This window comes from Panthera pardus, unplaced genomic scaffold (assembly GCF_024362965.1).
Source record: "Panthera pardus isolate Hobbes unplaced genomic scaffold, ASM2436296v1 HiC_scaffold_24, whole genome shotgun sequence".
Taxonomy (NCBI): domain Eukaryota; kingdom Metazoa; phylum Chordata; class Mammalia; order Carnivora; family Felidae; genus Panthera; species Panthera pardus.
In genome coordinates, this window is record NW_026526810.1 from 32204390 (window position 1) to 32218162 (window position 13773).

Sequence of the window (13773 nt, forward strand, 5' to 3'; positions counted from 1 at the left end):
TTTATTTTATGCTGGTCATTACCATGATGCTTAGTGAAACTAGCAAGTGTTAGCCTGCCCTATAGAGAAGCTGTTACAGTGTATTTCTAAATACGTTTTAAGTATATGGTTAGAAAATACCCGTTTGTATGGTAATGTGAGGTAGCCCAGTTTTATTTTTATTTTTCCCACTAGAACTTGAAAGCTGGTATTAGGCACTTTCAAGTGCCTTGGGAAAGAACAGGCTGCCTCTTTAAGAGGGCCCTTGGCCCCTTTGTGTGGTAGAGTTGGTGTGCTCCATCTTTCCTGTTTGGATACAAGACCAAGTTTTATTTCAGAATTGAACCACTAGCAGTTACATACCAGTTTACCTTAATATTCTCAGGCTTATTATCTTCTTATCCCTTCACACTAGCCTCTTCCTCTGGCCTCAAAGCAAGTGCATTTGCTGGCTTAATTATTGTCGTTTACAAAATTAGCAGTGCACAAATTAGTATAGGAGTTTGCCTCTCACTCAGGTGGGTGTGCATGTGCTTATCCTCTGAGATGGCAACAGACTTTCCTGATGAAGTCTCTGCGGCCTTCCCACGGTTGCTGTCCTTTGCATGGCTCCCTCCTTTTGTCTGTAAAGATTTTTTTCAAACATTGTGCTGTGATAGAGCCACTGGAGCAACTGACAGAATTTTCTGTAAATGAAATTCTCCAGGCTTTGCCTGCTCATCACAGTGAAGACCTAAAGCTTGCCTTTGGTTGCGAAGGCAACCATGTTGTCTTAGGCCAGGGTGGCCTGCTTGGCTCCAGTACCCCCCACTCCCCACCCACACCAGGCAAAGACAGCCGTGATCATGAGCCCTCTCTGCACCTTCCATAGTGACCAGTCCCAAAACACATCGCAGGTGGCACCTATGGAGGGACCCTCCCGCAAAAAAAGGAATCAGATCCCCAGGGTATTCTTTGGCACGGAAGGCCAGCCAGTTCTTCAAATGTATCTACGAGGCTGTGCCCTACACAGTAAATTCCAGTTCCTGACCTCTTTGGTATCAGTCTTTAAAGAAATGATCATTATGATATAGACAACGGTGTCCTAAAGGGCCAAGCCTATAATTTGATGAAAACATTTTCAGATCTATTGATGAAAGTAACCATTTAACCATGTATAGTAACCATTTAAACATAACACCATTTTTCAAAAATTTGGAAGGAATCTTTTCTTAGTACTATATAGAAACTTAACCCATTAAATTAGGAAGACCCTCACATTTTTAGAAATTTGACCCAAACCCATTACCAGGGTCATCAAGGAAATGGAACCTCCAGAGGGAGGGAGCAGTCATCTCTGCAGCCACTGTCTTCCAGCTGAGATGCCCAGCTGGGACACTTCAGACTTCCTGGGCTGAATGAGTGATCTAGTATGTGTCCCTTGTAACTCAGTAGATCATTTTGCCTACCAAATGAGAGGGCCGTGTCACCATTATCTTGACATTTTAAGATGACTCTTTATCCTACAACAGCATAATTCTAATAAACTGTAGGCTTATAAATATGACAAAAAATTTAATTTCCAAGAATAACAAATTGATCTTATAAAAGTTACATAAGTTTTCCATCTCCCTGAAATCTCCTTTCTCCTGCCCACCCCAGTGACTTCTTACTCATCCATCAAGACCCAGCTTTCATTTTACTTGACCCTTTCTGTCATAGTGTGAAGTGATCAGATCATCCTTTCTAAGCAAAGAGAAATGCCAAAAATCCAGCAAGCTAATCAGAAAAAGAATGTTAGATCATTAGAGTTGACTCTAATCATGAAATGACTGTCCAACACTTTTTCATGACAAAATGTTCCACTGTCCATCACTCCTTATCAGTCATTCTGGGGAAGGCATCAGATCCCAGACTCTCAGGTGATGCCCCTGAAGCTAGCTGGAATTAGACACAGATGCCCAGAGTTTGGGCATTGGGGTCACCCTTCTGTAGGCATTGTTCTCTCCTGTTCCTAGGCCATGGCATATGGAGACTGGGCAAATGCAGCAGCAACGGCAAGGAGGATAAGTAAGAAAATGGAATGTGAACATGATTCCATATTCTTCTTCTTGAGCATTCTGACCCAGTGACCTAAAGATACAGATGAACTCATCCATGTTGGTAAAATAAAATACCATGGGGACTCACAATTTATTGAAATTTAATAAAAGTCATTTCCAAAGAATGTGAATCCTGGGGTAGTGAGGCCATTAATTAATCAGCCCATCTGAAGAGATGGATTATGGACTAAAGTATTTTCAGTACAGCCCTTCAACACCAAAATGTTTGATTTTTTTTTTCCACATCACATCTGTCCTGTTATATTCCAGTCTGAATCCTCTCACGTTTGTAATTAAAGCCATATTTGCCGTCATAATCTATAGTCACCTGAGCTCCTTTTGCTCTGAAACCAGGAACACGGAACTGCTTCATTTCTAGCGGTCCCCTAACTGAGTGCTAGTAAAAGCAGCAAGCAGTGGTATTTAACATACAAGCACTTCGAATTGCACAAGCACTGCTTAAATAACCACACAATTTTTAAAAACACAGAAGTCCTTTACACTAGCTATTAGAAGTAGTAATACTCTTTTTCTCACTGTGTTGTCGTTATGTTAAGCATTTTTGGAATTTCTCCTTTGTAATTGCCTTAAGAGCCACATGTAAGCCACACGGGAAATCAATCTGGCTTTATCATCCAATGTAGGTTGGCATACAGAAGTAGCATTACCCCACAAGATCTCTTACTTTATATAGCAGACTTGGCCCTACTGATTTTGGACTCTTTTTAAAATCACTCCCCTGGGGCGCCTGGGTGGCTCAGTTGGTTGAGCGTCCAACTTCGGCTCAGGTCATGATCTCACAGTTTGTGGGTTCGAGCCCCGCATCGGGCTCTGTGCTGATGGCTCGGAGCCTGGAGCCTGCTTCGGATTCTGTGTCTCCCTATCTCTCTGCCCCTCCCCTGCTCGTGCTCTGTCTCTCTCTGTCTCAAAAATAAATAAAACATTTAAAAAAATAATGAAATAAAATCACTCCCCTTCTGACTCACTAGTAGCATTTGTCACTGTTAGGTGAGAATATGCTGGAGGAGCAAAGTCAGGACAGCTTTGTATGACTGTCTAATCCCCCAAGGTGACCACTTGATGGAGACAACACTAATTTGGATTTTCTAGTAAGTACATATTTTTAAATAGCCCTCCCTAATATCCCACCCCCCTTCTGGTACAACGGCGAATTACACATTTTCATTTGGGGGGCTACTTATTTTAATTTCACGTTTCAGAAGTGCAAAAGAAGAGCTAAGGGAGTCTTTTTAAGCTATCAAATATCAGTACACATTTTACTGGGCTACAGTGTGTAATGATCATTGATTCCTGTTATACTTTTTTTTTTCCGAGTCTTAGCTCCTTAAACCCACCAATAACTGGACGTGTAATGTTTACAACCCTGGTGGAACCTCATGTTTTAAACAGAAAAAGAGAGGACGGCAAGTTGCAGTGTGTGCTTGGGACAGGGGCCAAAGGGTGGGGTGTAGACCACATCTGTGTCTTTGGGTCAGCAGCCTTTCAGGAATGATCAGGGAACTGTGAGTATAGGGGCTTGTCCTGCTACTGTGCCTGTCCCAGCCCTCACCCCCAAATGATCCCTCATTCCGAAAACCCTCTGGCTCCAGAGGTCCTTCTACTGGCCTCCACGTGATAGCTGCCAACATCAGGCAGGGGTAAAAACTCCATCCCTCCAGAGGTGAGACAATCCACAACGAGCTGCGGGTGTTTCCAAGGCTAACATTCAGTCCCCGATCACATTCCCATCAGTGGCTCTTTGCCACTCTGGTCTCTCTCATGGACCACGTTCATTCTTTTGTTAATGTAACAAGAAGTATGGTAGCTTCTGGCATGGTTTTCTGATCCACGTCCATTGTGAGCAACAGTGACTCTGCCTCAGACAGATACAGGACAGGAAATGATTCGATCTTCTAACATCACACTGATTATCAGGAATACAAAGTAAAGGAGGAACATTGTGAAGCCCAGGATCTTGTTCATTCTCCATTTGCATGATGCAATTGAAGAGATCACAAACAGGAGCATGAGAAAAAGCAAAACAATTGCACAAAATAAGCCGTTGCTGCTGACTGGAACAGGCTGTAATCCATTGATAAGAGAGAACAGCAACCAAGGGACAGGCAGGCTGCAAGATTGAAGAAACAATGTGAATATTCTGAATGTCTGCACTAATCCCATAAACATAAATAGTATTTTACAATTTACAAAGCACTTATTTTTCCACACACACGAGAAAGCTTATGAAATAGAGCAGAAAATAATAGCCCCATTTCACAGATGAGGAAACGAAGTTCATGGAAATTGAATTACATGCCCAAGGTCTCACAGCTAATAACAAGGAGTTCTATATTAAAACTGAAATTTTCAGGGTCTGAGTGGGTATTTTTTTCTTTATAATTCATGACTTTCCTGTGAGTAACCCAGGTGAGCTGATGTGTGACTCTTCCATCTGTAAATTTTTGTGATCAGTCCTAGCTCAGGCTAACATGTCTTTACATTTAAATTAGCCTGAGCTAGGACTTACCATAAAAATTTAGAAAAATCAAAGCCACCACCCAAATCCAGGATATGCCCGTGGAAATGAAAATAGCCCAGAGGTTGGGCTCTGACAAAGTTGGGAGGAGGGGGCAAGAGAATGGGTACAGGAGGATGCGGCATTTGCTTGTTTAGACAAAATGCTTTTAGAGCCTCTGAGCTGGCAGGATCCCAAACACAAAGGAGCAGAAGTATCAGCGAGTGAGATTGAGTCATTGCTCCTTCCAGCCCCACTTCCACCACCTTGGAGGTCAGTGAGCAGAGCATCTGACTGAATTTGGGAATGAAATTTAAAGGACTTTGTTTTTCGATTCATCTATAAATTCTAGTCAGTTACATTTCAGACAGCATTTTTGTTCTGTTATCCCCTCAGGCTGTGATGAACGAAGGGAGGACACTTTGATGCCTTGTAGAAACTAATAATGCCCTTTTATTCCATGTATAAATAATGAAACCAAAAACCAGCAAACAGAGCCAACACCGTGTTTTCCAGTCATTCTTAATATGCCTTGGAAAGCAACTTTGCCACTCACCCCACGGTGATATCAAATATGTTACTGCCCACAGAGCTGGACACAGCCATGTCTCCCAGGCCTTTCCGAGCGACAATCACACTGGTGATGAGGTCAGGAATGGACGTGCCTGCTGCTAGGATCGTCAAACCCATGATCTCTTCTGAAATCCCTATTGTTTCACCAACCTAGTAAAAAGTAACAGCGATGATAAGCCATGGCAACAGCAAAAGGAAAAATCTGAAGCTCTTCAAAGCACCAACCACATGCTACTTTGTGCAAACCCAACACTTTTCCGGAGAGCTCAGCATACTCCCGCGGCCTCGGAGGGAGGGTATGGCGAACCGACAGCTGGGGAGATGGGCCACGGAGAGAAGGAGCAGGGCCCCTGCTCAAGGCTGCAGGGAATGACGCAGCTCCTTTCTGGAGTACACGTCTCTCCCTGATACCAGCTGTCACTGATATTCCAGCTATAACACCTGCACCTTCTCAGAACTGCCCCTCCGAACACCTGTTCGTGTCACGTTTCCATCTCCAGAACCACGGACACCTGCTATGTGCCAGTTAGAGGCTGGAAATAGAAGTATGGGCACCACAACACTGCCCCTACCCTCAGCCTACTGAAAGAAAAAAGCTCGTGAACAACAATTACAGGTAGAACAGGAAAGCAATGGGCACTCAGAGGAAGACTCACTGGATGCCAGAGACAAGGCAAAATTGAGCTTCCTCTCGCAAGTGTGTCCAACATCGCCAGGTGGGGAGGAGCAGGGCATCCATGACAGAGAAAGCCTGGAGTAAGGCTAATAAGCAATGGTCAGTTGGGTCAGACTGTGAAGGGCCTTCTCTGCGAGGCTACAGCATGAGCGTTAAGACAGAAGAGCGCACTTGAAAACACTACACTCACTGGAAGAAAAAAGGCAAATTTGACCCTTCGTAAACAATCTAGAAACTACAAAGTCACTTGAGCCTCACCGTTCCCTGGGTACTGGCCATTGACCCTGAAGGTAAAAATTGTCCTTGGGCCCCACTGACGTTGGATATAGTTCCTGCTGTTCACTCACCTGGTGAGCCCACCAGACCATGAGGTATGAGAAAATGGCTATCCACACGATGGATCCCAGGAAGGTGATAACAAAAAACTTCCTAGACTCCTATTTGCAAGTTTGAAAAGGAAGAGAAATAAGTTGCAGATGCTAAAGGTCATTGGCCCTTCTGAGGGAGCCCCAGAATCAGGGACGGGATCTGCTGAGTGAGTGATGGAGAGGATCTGGGGATGTGTCAGCTGAGATCTGGATCTCCAGTGAGGACCCTGGGATGGTGGCCTGCAGGGGAGTCCAGCCAGCAGGGCATTCAGCAGTCACCAAACTGAAGAGGACTGTTTGCTTGCCCTAGAGCCAGACTTGCCTAGGTGTTTGGTTTGGTATCTGCCACCTCCCCCCTACCCCACCCATCTCTGGACCTAGAGCGTATGGATGGCCTTTGGGTAGGGTATGTTAGCGCTTTCCCTATAAATGAGAATACTGGGTAGAAACAGTACTTTCCCCCTAGGTTTTCAGAATATCCCTGGAAATACAGGGGCGGAGTGGGGGCGTCTTGGCATCATTCCCATATTAAAATCGAGAAAACTGAGAATAGGAGTTGAGGGACCAGATCACATGCTGATAGTGAGGAAATAAGCATGTCTTAGGGTCTCCCAAGCCCACCGGTATGTCCCCATAGGTGCATGGTCCCATCTGGAGCTACAAGTTGCATCCCAGATACTCTCTGTGGTTGAGCCCTGCCAAGCTGGTTTGCCTTCTTGAGCGGGAGTGCCTAGAGACTCCACAGATTCCCTGGGGTACAGCTGGGCAAACTCACCAGCCTCCGGACATCAGGCACCGTCAACCACAGTGGGAACACAATGGGCAGGAGGAAGAGGTAAATGGCTTGCTTCTGCCTGGTGTCGGGCCACTCCAGGGACAAAGGCTCCTCATTTGCCTCCTCTTCTTCCTCATCGTCCTCTTCTTCCTCATCGTCTTCCTCTTCCTCATCGTCCTCCTCTTCCTCTTCGTCCTCCTCCTCTTCTTCCTCCTCTTCATCTTTACTGTCACCTCCATCACCTCCCCCTTCACCATCTGTACCTTTCTCGTCACTTTTGGCTTCACCTTGACTCTCAGCATTGAATTCCTGCTCTTCATTTTCACCCTCATCAGCTTTCATTTCACCCTCTTCTGCTTGGAGTTCACCTTCACCTCCACCTTCATCAGCTTTCACGTCCTCATCTTCTGCTTGGAGTTCACTGCCATGTTCACCTTCTTCTCCTTCTGCTTCAATTTCACCTTCACCTTCCAGTTGAGTCTCACCTCCACCTTGCTCCCCATTTTTGCCTTCACCAGGAGCTTCACCCTCTTCAGCTACTATTTCACCTGTGCTCTCAGCTCCAGCCACATCTCCTCCCTGCAATCCAAAGCCAACAAATTAATGTGTAATAACTGCTGGGTTTGTTTTCCCTCCCACTTTTCCCCCACTTTGTTGTTGTTGCTGTTCTCAGAATGGATCTAAAAACTTGATTAGGAGGAGAAATCATTCAGCAAAATTACTCCACAACCACAACAGTGGTTGTCCTTTCTTCAGGGATGGAAAACTCACCACCTAAGGCACCCTCTGTATCTTGGCAACTCTGATTAGAGTCCATATTTGTAACAAGGTTCTACTCTCTGTGCATAGGTTGACTCTTTGGAGCCACACAGAACAAAGCTAATCACTCTTTCATGAGGCAGCTCTTTCCCCTGAGTTAAAGATTCCCAGTCCCTTCCTTTATTCTGTGCTATGGCCTGGAGCCTCCTCCCCATCTTGGTGAACTCATTCTAGTTAGATTATACCCCATGAGGAAGCTTTAAAAACTGAAACAGAACACCACACGTAATAGGATTGGACCACAGAATGGAATAAGATTATCACTTCCCTCTCTTGGATACCTACTTCCATTAATGTTGCCTAATATTGCATATCTTTTGGTGGTTACATTGCTGAGCCTCCTAAAACTTCTAAATTGTTATATTACCTTATGTATGTAAAACTATGATGGTAATACCTATTTACTGGGGGGTTTTATGTGCCAGGCACTATGTTAAGTGGCTTCAATAATAATAGCTAGCACTTACTGTGTCTCATGAGTCAATTAACTTATGATATAGATGGAATTAAACCCATCTGACAGATGGAGAAACTAGGGTACAGAATAGTTAAATAACTTGCCCGTGGTCCACACAGTGGTCCACATGGTGTAAGTGATAAAGTTGGGATTTGTCATATGGATAGTCCAGCTCTTGGCCTCTTAACCACCAAGCTACCCCTCTTCGCAAATGCCAGGGCTGAATGAGATCTTTGGTTCTCAGTTGGGGAGCTTAGTATAAATACTAATTTTCAAAATAAGTTAATAAAATAAAAGAAATCCAGATGTCCTGGCCCCTCCGGGACCAACTGAATTAGAATCTCTGTGATGAGAACTAAGCCAAGAATCTATTTTAACATGCTCACAAGTGCTCCTAATAGATGCATTTGCAGACAAGTGTTTGGGAACCAAACACTGTGACTCCATGCACTCTAAAAGGCATTGATTCTGAGTGTCCTCAGATTAGGTGCCCAACTAACCTATAGCAACATGCCTGGCCTGTCCCTTGAGCAAGTGACCTGCGCTGTGTGCTCATAGAGTATGTCATCTGTAACGAAGTTCACACAGCCAACCCCAAGGGATACTCAGTGATTCTCAACTCCACTGCATATTCAGATCACCTGAGGGTTTTAAAAACATTCATACCCACCCCAGATACTCTAACTTAATGGTCGAGAGTACATTTTTTTAATTTTTAATGTTTTTTATTTATTCTTGAGAGAAAGGGAGACAGAGCATGAGCCAGGGAGGGGCACAGCAAGAGAGACACAGAATCTGAAGCAGACTCTAGGCTCTGAGCTGTCAGCACAGAGCCCGACACAGGGCTCGAACCCACGAGCCGTGAGATCATGACCTGAGCCGAAGTCGGATGCTCAACCGACTGAGCCACCTAGGTGCCCCTGAAATACTTCCTGCCCTCCCTCCCCCAGCCCCATCAGGAGAGAAGGCTTACTGGGGGAGATGACAAGTCATTTAAATCCATAGGTGTGGGAGTGTCTGCCCAGCCTGCACCCTTTTCTCTGAGAACTGTCACCCCTAACACCTCTGAATTGGTGGCTCCGTTCTTCTGTGTTGGAGTCAGAGCACCCCAGCACTCCCTGTCACAGCTTAGACACAGGCTGGATCCCTGACCTGTGACCTGGTTTAAACAGATTCTCTCTTCTGACACTGGGAGCCGGTCATCGGTTGACCCCCATAATGGACTGGGGCCTAGAGTGGTGCTATGTGTGCTAATAAGAAAGCAAATGCGGGGCACCTGGGTGGCTCAGTCGGTTAAGCACCCAACTTCGGCTCAGTTCGTGATTTCACGGTTCATGAGTTCAAACCCCACATCAGGCTCCGAGTCTGGTTGGGATTCTCTCTCTCTCCCTCTCTCTCTCTGCCCCTCCCCACTCGCACTCTCTCTCTCTTCCCAAAATAAATAAAAATTGAGAGGAAAAAAAGTCTGCACACAGGGAAGGGAACATGAGGGAGCAAAGACAGACAGTGAGAAGCCACTAGGGTCACAGCTGCCTGCTTAGAACTGGGGGCAGTTCTTTGTGAAATGGAGCTTCGCTTCTGGCCCTGGGATTCCAGGAGATCTCTCTGTCTCCTCTTAATCCCTTGTACTTGAGCTGGCTGTAGTGGGTCTACTCAGGACACTCATGATACCATCAAGAGGTCTTAGACACTAAACCCAAAGTTGCTGACTTAAGGATGAGGTATAATTGACTATTTCTGGGTGGCAAACTAAAAAAAACAAACAGGGGTGGAACCTGCAAACTAAATGCAAGTCTATCACTGACCGTCATCGACTCCCTTTCTGATTGGGCTGCTGGCCCGAGGGAGGCCCCACACCCTCACTGTCATCTCTGAACCCTTACTGAGCACAGCCGCGTGTGCCAGGCACCACACTTCTCTCTATGGGACAGACAGACAGTTCAGGAGTGCATCCTGCCCTCAGGAACTTCACTCAGCAGCGAGCTGAAGGAAGAGAGACTCCTAAATGGAGTGCGGGGAAGGCAGTGATAAGAGCCCTGGGACAAGGACAAAGCCCATGGGCATTTATTCATCAGATCGGGGTGGGGGGTCAGGGAAGCTTGAGGGCAATGGAGGCATTTACAGTGGCCTGGAGAGGTGGGTGAGGTGATACATGCAGGTGGGGTGATACATGAGGGGGAGGAAACCAAGGTCCGGAGGCAGAAGAGCACGGAGACAGGAGTCCAGTGTAGCTGGAGCGTGGTGGAAGAAGAGGCTGTGTGGCTGTAAAGGCAGCGGCAGGCCCTGTAGACAAACCTCAGGGGGTTCCGAGGCATGGAGCTACGCTTTGAGCTGCCTGGTCTTACTGCCCCCTAGTTTCTGAAAGACCCCCTAACAGTTATTCCTTATGTTCTCCTAGCACGTGACCCGTGGCGGCACATTCTCGTGTGCATATACCGCACTGACACTAAGGTGTTAACGGTGAATTAATTGGCCCCATGAGATATTATTTGATCTTCAGAGAAAGGGCCATACTTACTTCAGAGGAATGAACCTCAAGCAGCATTTCAGACCTTCACGAAAGAAGACTCTTTGGTCAGCAACTCCTTCCCTGGGCCTGTTCAATCCCCTCCACCTGGGAAGAATCTCGTGCCTACCTGACTGCCAGGATCTTCCTCCTGATCTCCCTCAACATCTGGAGCAGGGGCTGGTGTGACCGTGACCGCAGGAAGCTTGGCTGACTCCTCCTCTTTAAAGGACAAACACGGAAAAGATCAGAAGAGTGTGCCAGTTTTTGAGGGCAGCTGGCAGAGCCAGTGTGAGGGGCTACAGGACGCGTCCACCCCAGGGTCTCAGTAAGTTTGGGGAATTTCTTGTTGTTAGGAAAAGTAACATGATGTGATAGGAATTATTGTTGCCCTGTCCACAGAGATAGCTGCAGATAGGACAGCCGGGAGCTGGCCATCCTTGCTCCCCCTGTATTCACACATATTTCCATCCCGACCAGTGGGGCCAGGGATCCAACCTATAAAAAGCTTGGGGAACTGGGACCAAAGAGAGGGCAAAGCCCCAGCCCTCAGGGTCTGACCTTGCCCCCTACCGCCTACATGGAGAGGATCCTGATGACTTCAAAGGCAGCACAGCAGTTTGGAAGCCTTGAAATAGGTGGCAGGGAAGGGAGACTCAGAAAGCCTGGAGAGCCGGGTTTAGGAGCAGACCCTCTCACTTCTTCAGACGAGTCAGTTGACCTCTCAGCCTGGGTTTCCTTGTCTATTGTATGGAAAAAATGGCTGCCGCTCTCCCTCCTTCCGCAGGTCGCTGGGTGCATGGGGCAGGCCCGGTGTGCTGTGCAGAACCCACAGGGGCAGGAGCTTCCTCATTCCCTCCATCCCAGGTGCCACATGGATGCTGGACTTCTGCATCACCAGACCCCTGGTGTCCTTCCCTCCTGGGGTTGCTGGTCTCAGACCAATCCCTAAGAGCACTGTCCTTTTGTAGAAGTGACAGGAAGAAGAAACAGAGGTCCCATGGAGTCTCATTTGGGATGAGATTTAGTGAAAGAGAAACGGGCCTTCAATAACCCCTTGGCCTGGCCTGGCCTGGCCTGGCCCATCAGAGGAGAGTGCGGAGGGGCTGTCCAGAGCCTCCCTAGGGCCAGCAGCCCAGTCAGAAAGGGAGCATACGGGAAGGAGGAGGCTAGAGTGCAGTGGCACTCAGGGCAGCACCAGACTATCACTCCAGCTGACTGGCCCAGACAGGCCGAGAGGCACGTCTCAGCCCCTGGCCAACAGGAGGGAGGAAGGTAGCATGAGGAAACCCACCAGTTTCACCATCCTCTCACCTGGTTTGTTCTCTGCATTAGCATGAGGCTTGGCTTTGGTCTCCTGATTCAAGCTCTCCTCCTCCTTATCCTTGGAGGGATGGGCTGCAAATGAGAAAGGGGAACACATCTTATCCGAGGCCCTTCAGTTACACTGGTCAGCTGAGCAACCAGAGCAGCTGAAGTGGGTGGGAAGAGGCTGGCCTGGAAGTCATGGTCTGGGTTCCGGTCCTACTGCGCATGTTCCTGCTGCCCGCTCCCAAGCTTTCGCCTTAAATTCCCTGTATGTTACTAACTGGCTGTGACCTTAGGCAAGTCACCTCCCCCCTCTCTGATCCTATTTCCTCTCTGGTAAGATGACATGGTTGGACTCAGAGGCAACAAATAGGATTTATTTCCTTTACAAGCTCGAATGAGTGCTGGATTGAGGAGGATTCTGATCCAAGGATAGTGGAGGTTTTACCGTGATTTATTGGTGATGTCTGCAATGAGCAGGGAACGGACGAAAAATGGCGGGGAGACATTTTTGCCATCCTTGGACTGGATTATCTGTAAGGTCCTTTGTAGCTTGCTTTCTTCAATGAATTTACCAGAAGCTCTGCTATAGTTCCAGGAGCACTACTGGTGAGACTTTCTTCTCTGGTCAGAAAGGGGAAAGAGCCTACCACCAACCTCCCTGCCACACCATTTTGACCCTAGGTACCCGGAGCCTCCTTTCGGATCTCTATGAACACACTTTGCCAGAGGCCCAAAGAGAACTATGGACAGAATAGTGCTGCTCTGATTTCCAGGCAAGAAAACTAGGGAGGGCAATCTTTTTCAATGTGATGATGCTCCAGGCAACATGCAAAGTTTACATGTGTAATTCAAGGTGGGAGGCACAGAGAGAGGTGCAGGGGCTCCTGCGGGTCCTCACAGCTGTGTAACCTGGGAGGGTAAGGACAACGGCACAAGCAAGAAAAAATGTGGCACCATGGAATCTATTCTGGAGTCCAGGCTGGCTCTCCCCTGTGAGCGCTGGGTGACCCTGGGAAGCCTGTGTGCCCTCTCTAAGCCTCAGCGCCCCCCTCTAAAAAGGCAACATCATGATACACTGAGAGCACTGATGTGGGGGTCTGTGAGACGAAAATAAATAAAAAGGCTTTAATGCTACAATTAAATATTGCTATGTTAGCTGGGATTCTGATACCAGATAGTCTGGGTTTGGATCCTAATTCTGCCACTTGATAGTCAGGGACCTAGCTCAGTGATTGCTTAACCTCTCTGTCCCTCAGCTTCTTCATCTGTAAAATCTTACAGAGTTGTTAATGGAATAAATAAGTTGATACATGAATGTGCTTTAAACAGTGCCTGGCACCTAGAAAGCACTATATAAGCATTAGCTACAACAAGGACAAAGTGAGTAATGGAGAGCAGCTGTCCCACCCAGGAAGCATCTCTGCAGTGGCCCAGCATTCCAGAGCGTTTGAGTTAGAAGGGAACCTGAAGATCCTCTAGTTTATGACAGACAGACTGAGAAGGTACAATATGGGAAGCTGCTGGGACCAAACTCTGCCTGGGTCCAGGATGGACAGGAAGCATAAACGGGTCTGGAATTTCCTCCTTTCAGCCTGTCAACTAAGCTCTCAGAGATGGTTCAGCTGCAGCTGCGTCTGGCAACAGGCTCCATCCTGCAGGGCCACCACTCTGGCATGACTTCCAAGTGTCCTGGTGGGCCAACCCAGCAGGTGC

The 13773-nt window shown here is 47.2% G+C and overlaps 1 protein-coding gene across 4 annotated transcripts in view; it reads right to left on the minus strand.

Annotated features, from left to right (window-relative positions):
• Nucleotides 1-2144: 2144 nt before the first annotated feature.
• SLC24A1 (solute carrier family 24 member 1) overlaps nucleotides 2145-13773 on the minus strand; it is a 41389-nt gene continuing 29760 nt past the window's right edge. For 3 of the 4 annotated variants that reach the window (XM_019441750.2, XM_019441749.2, XM_019441751.2), the window contains 6 exons: nucleotides 12064-12147; nucleotides 10880-10971; nucleotides 6968-7546; nucleotides 6172-6261; nucleotides 5132-5298; nucleotides 2145-4188 (listed from right to left, as the gene is read on the minus strand). In XM_019441750.2, the coding sequence (XP_019297295.2) occupies nucleotides 3939-4188; nucleotides 5132-5298; nucleotides 6172-6261; nucleotides 6968-7546; nucleotides 10880-10971; nucleotides 12064-12147 (1262 nt within the window). In that variant the 3' untranslated portion in view covers nucleotides 2145-3938. The remainder of the gene's footprint in view (nucleotides 4189-5131; nucleotides 5299-6171; nucleotides 6262-6967; nucleotides 7547-10879; nucleotides 10972-12063; nucleotides 12148-13773) is intronic. The other variant, XM_019441752.2, reaches the window with a different exon arrangement.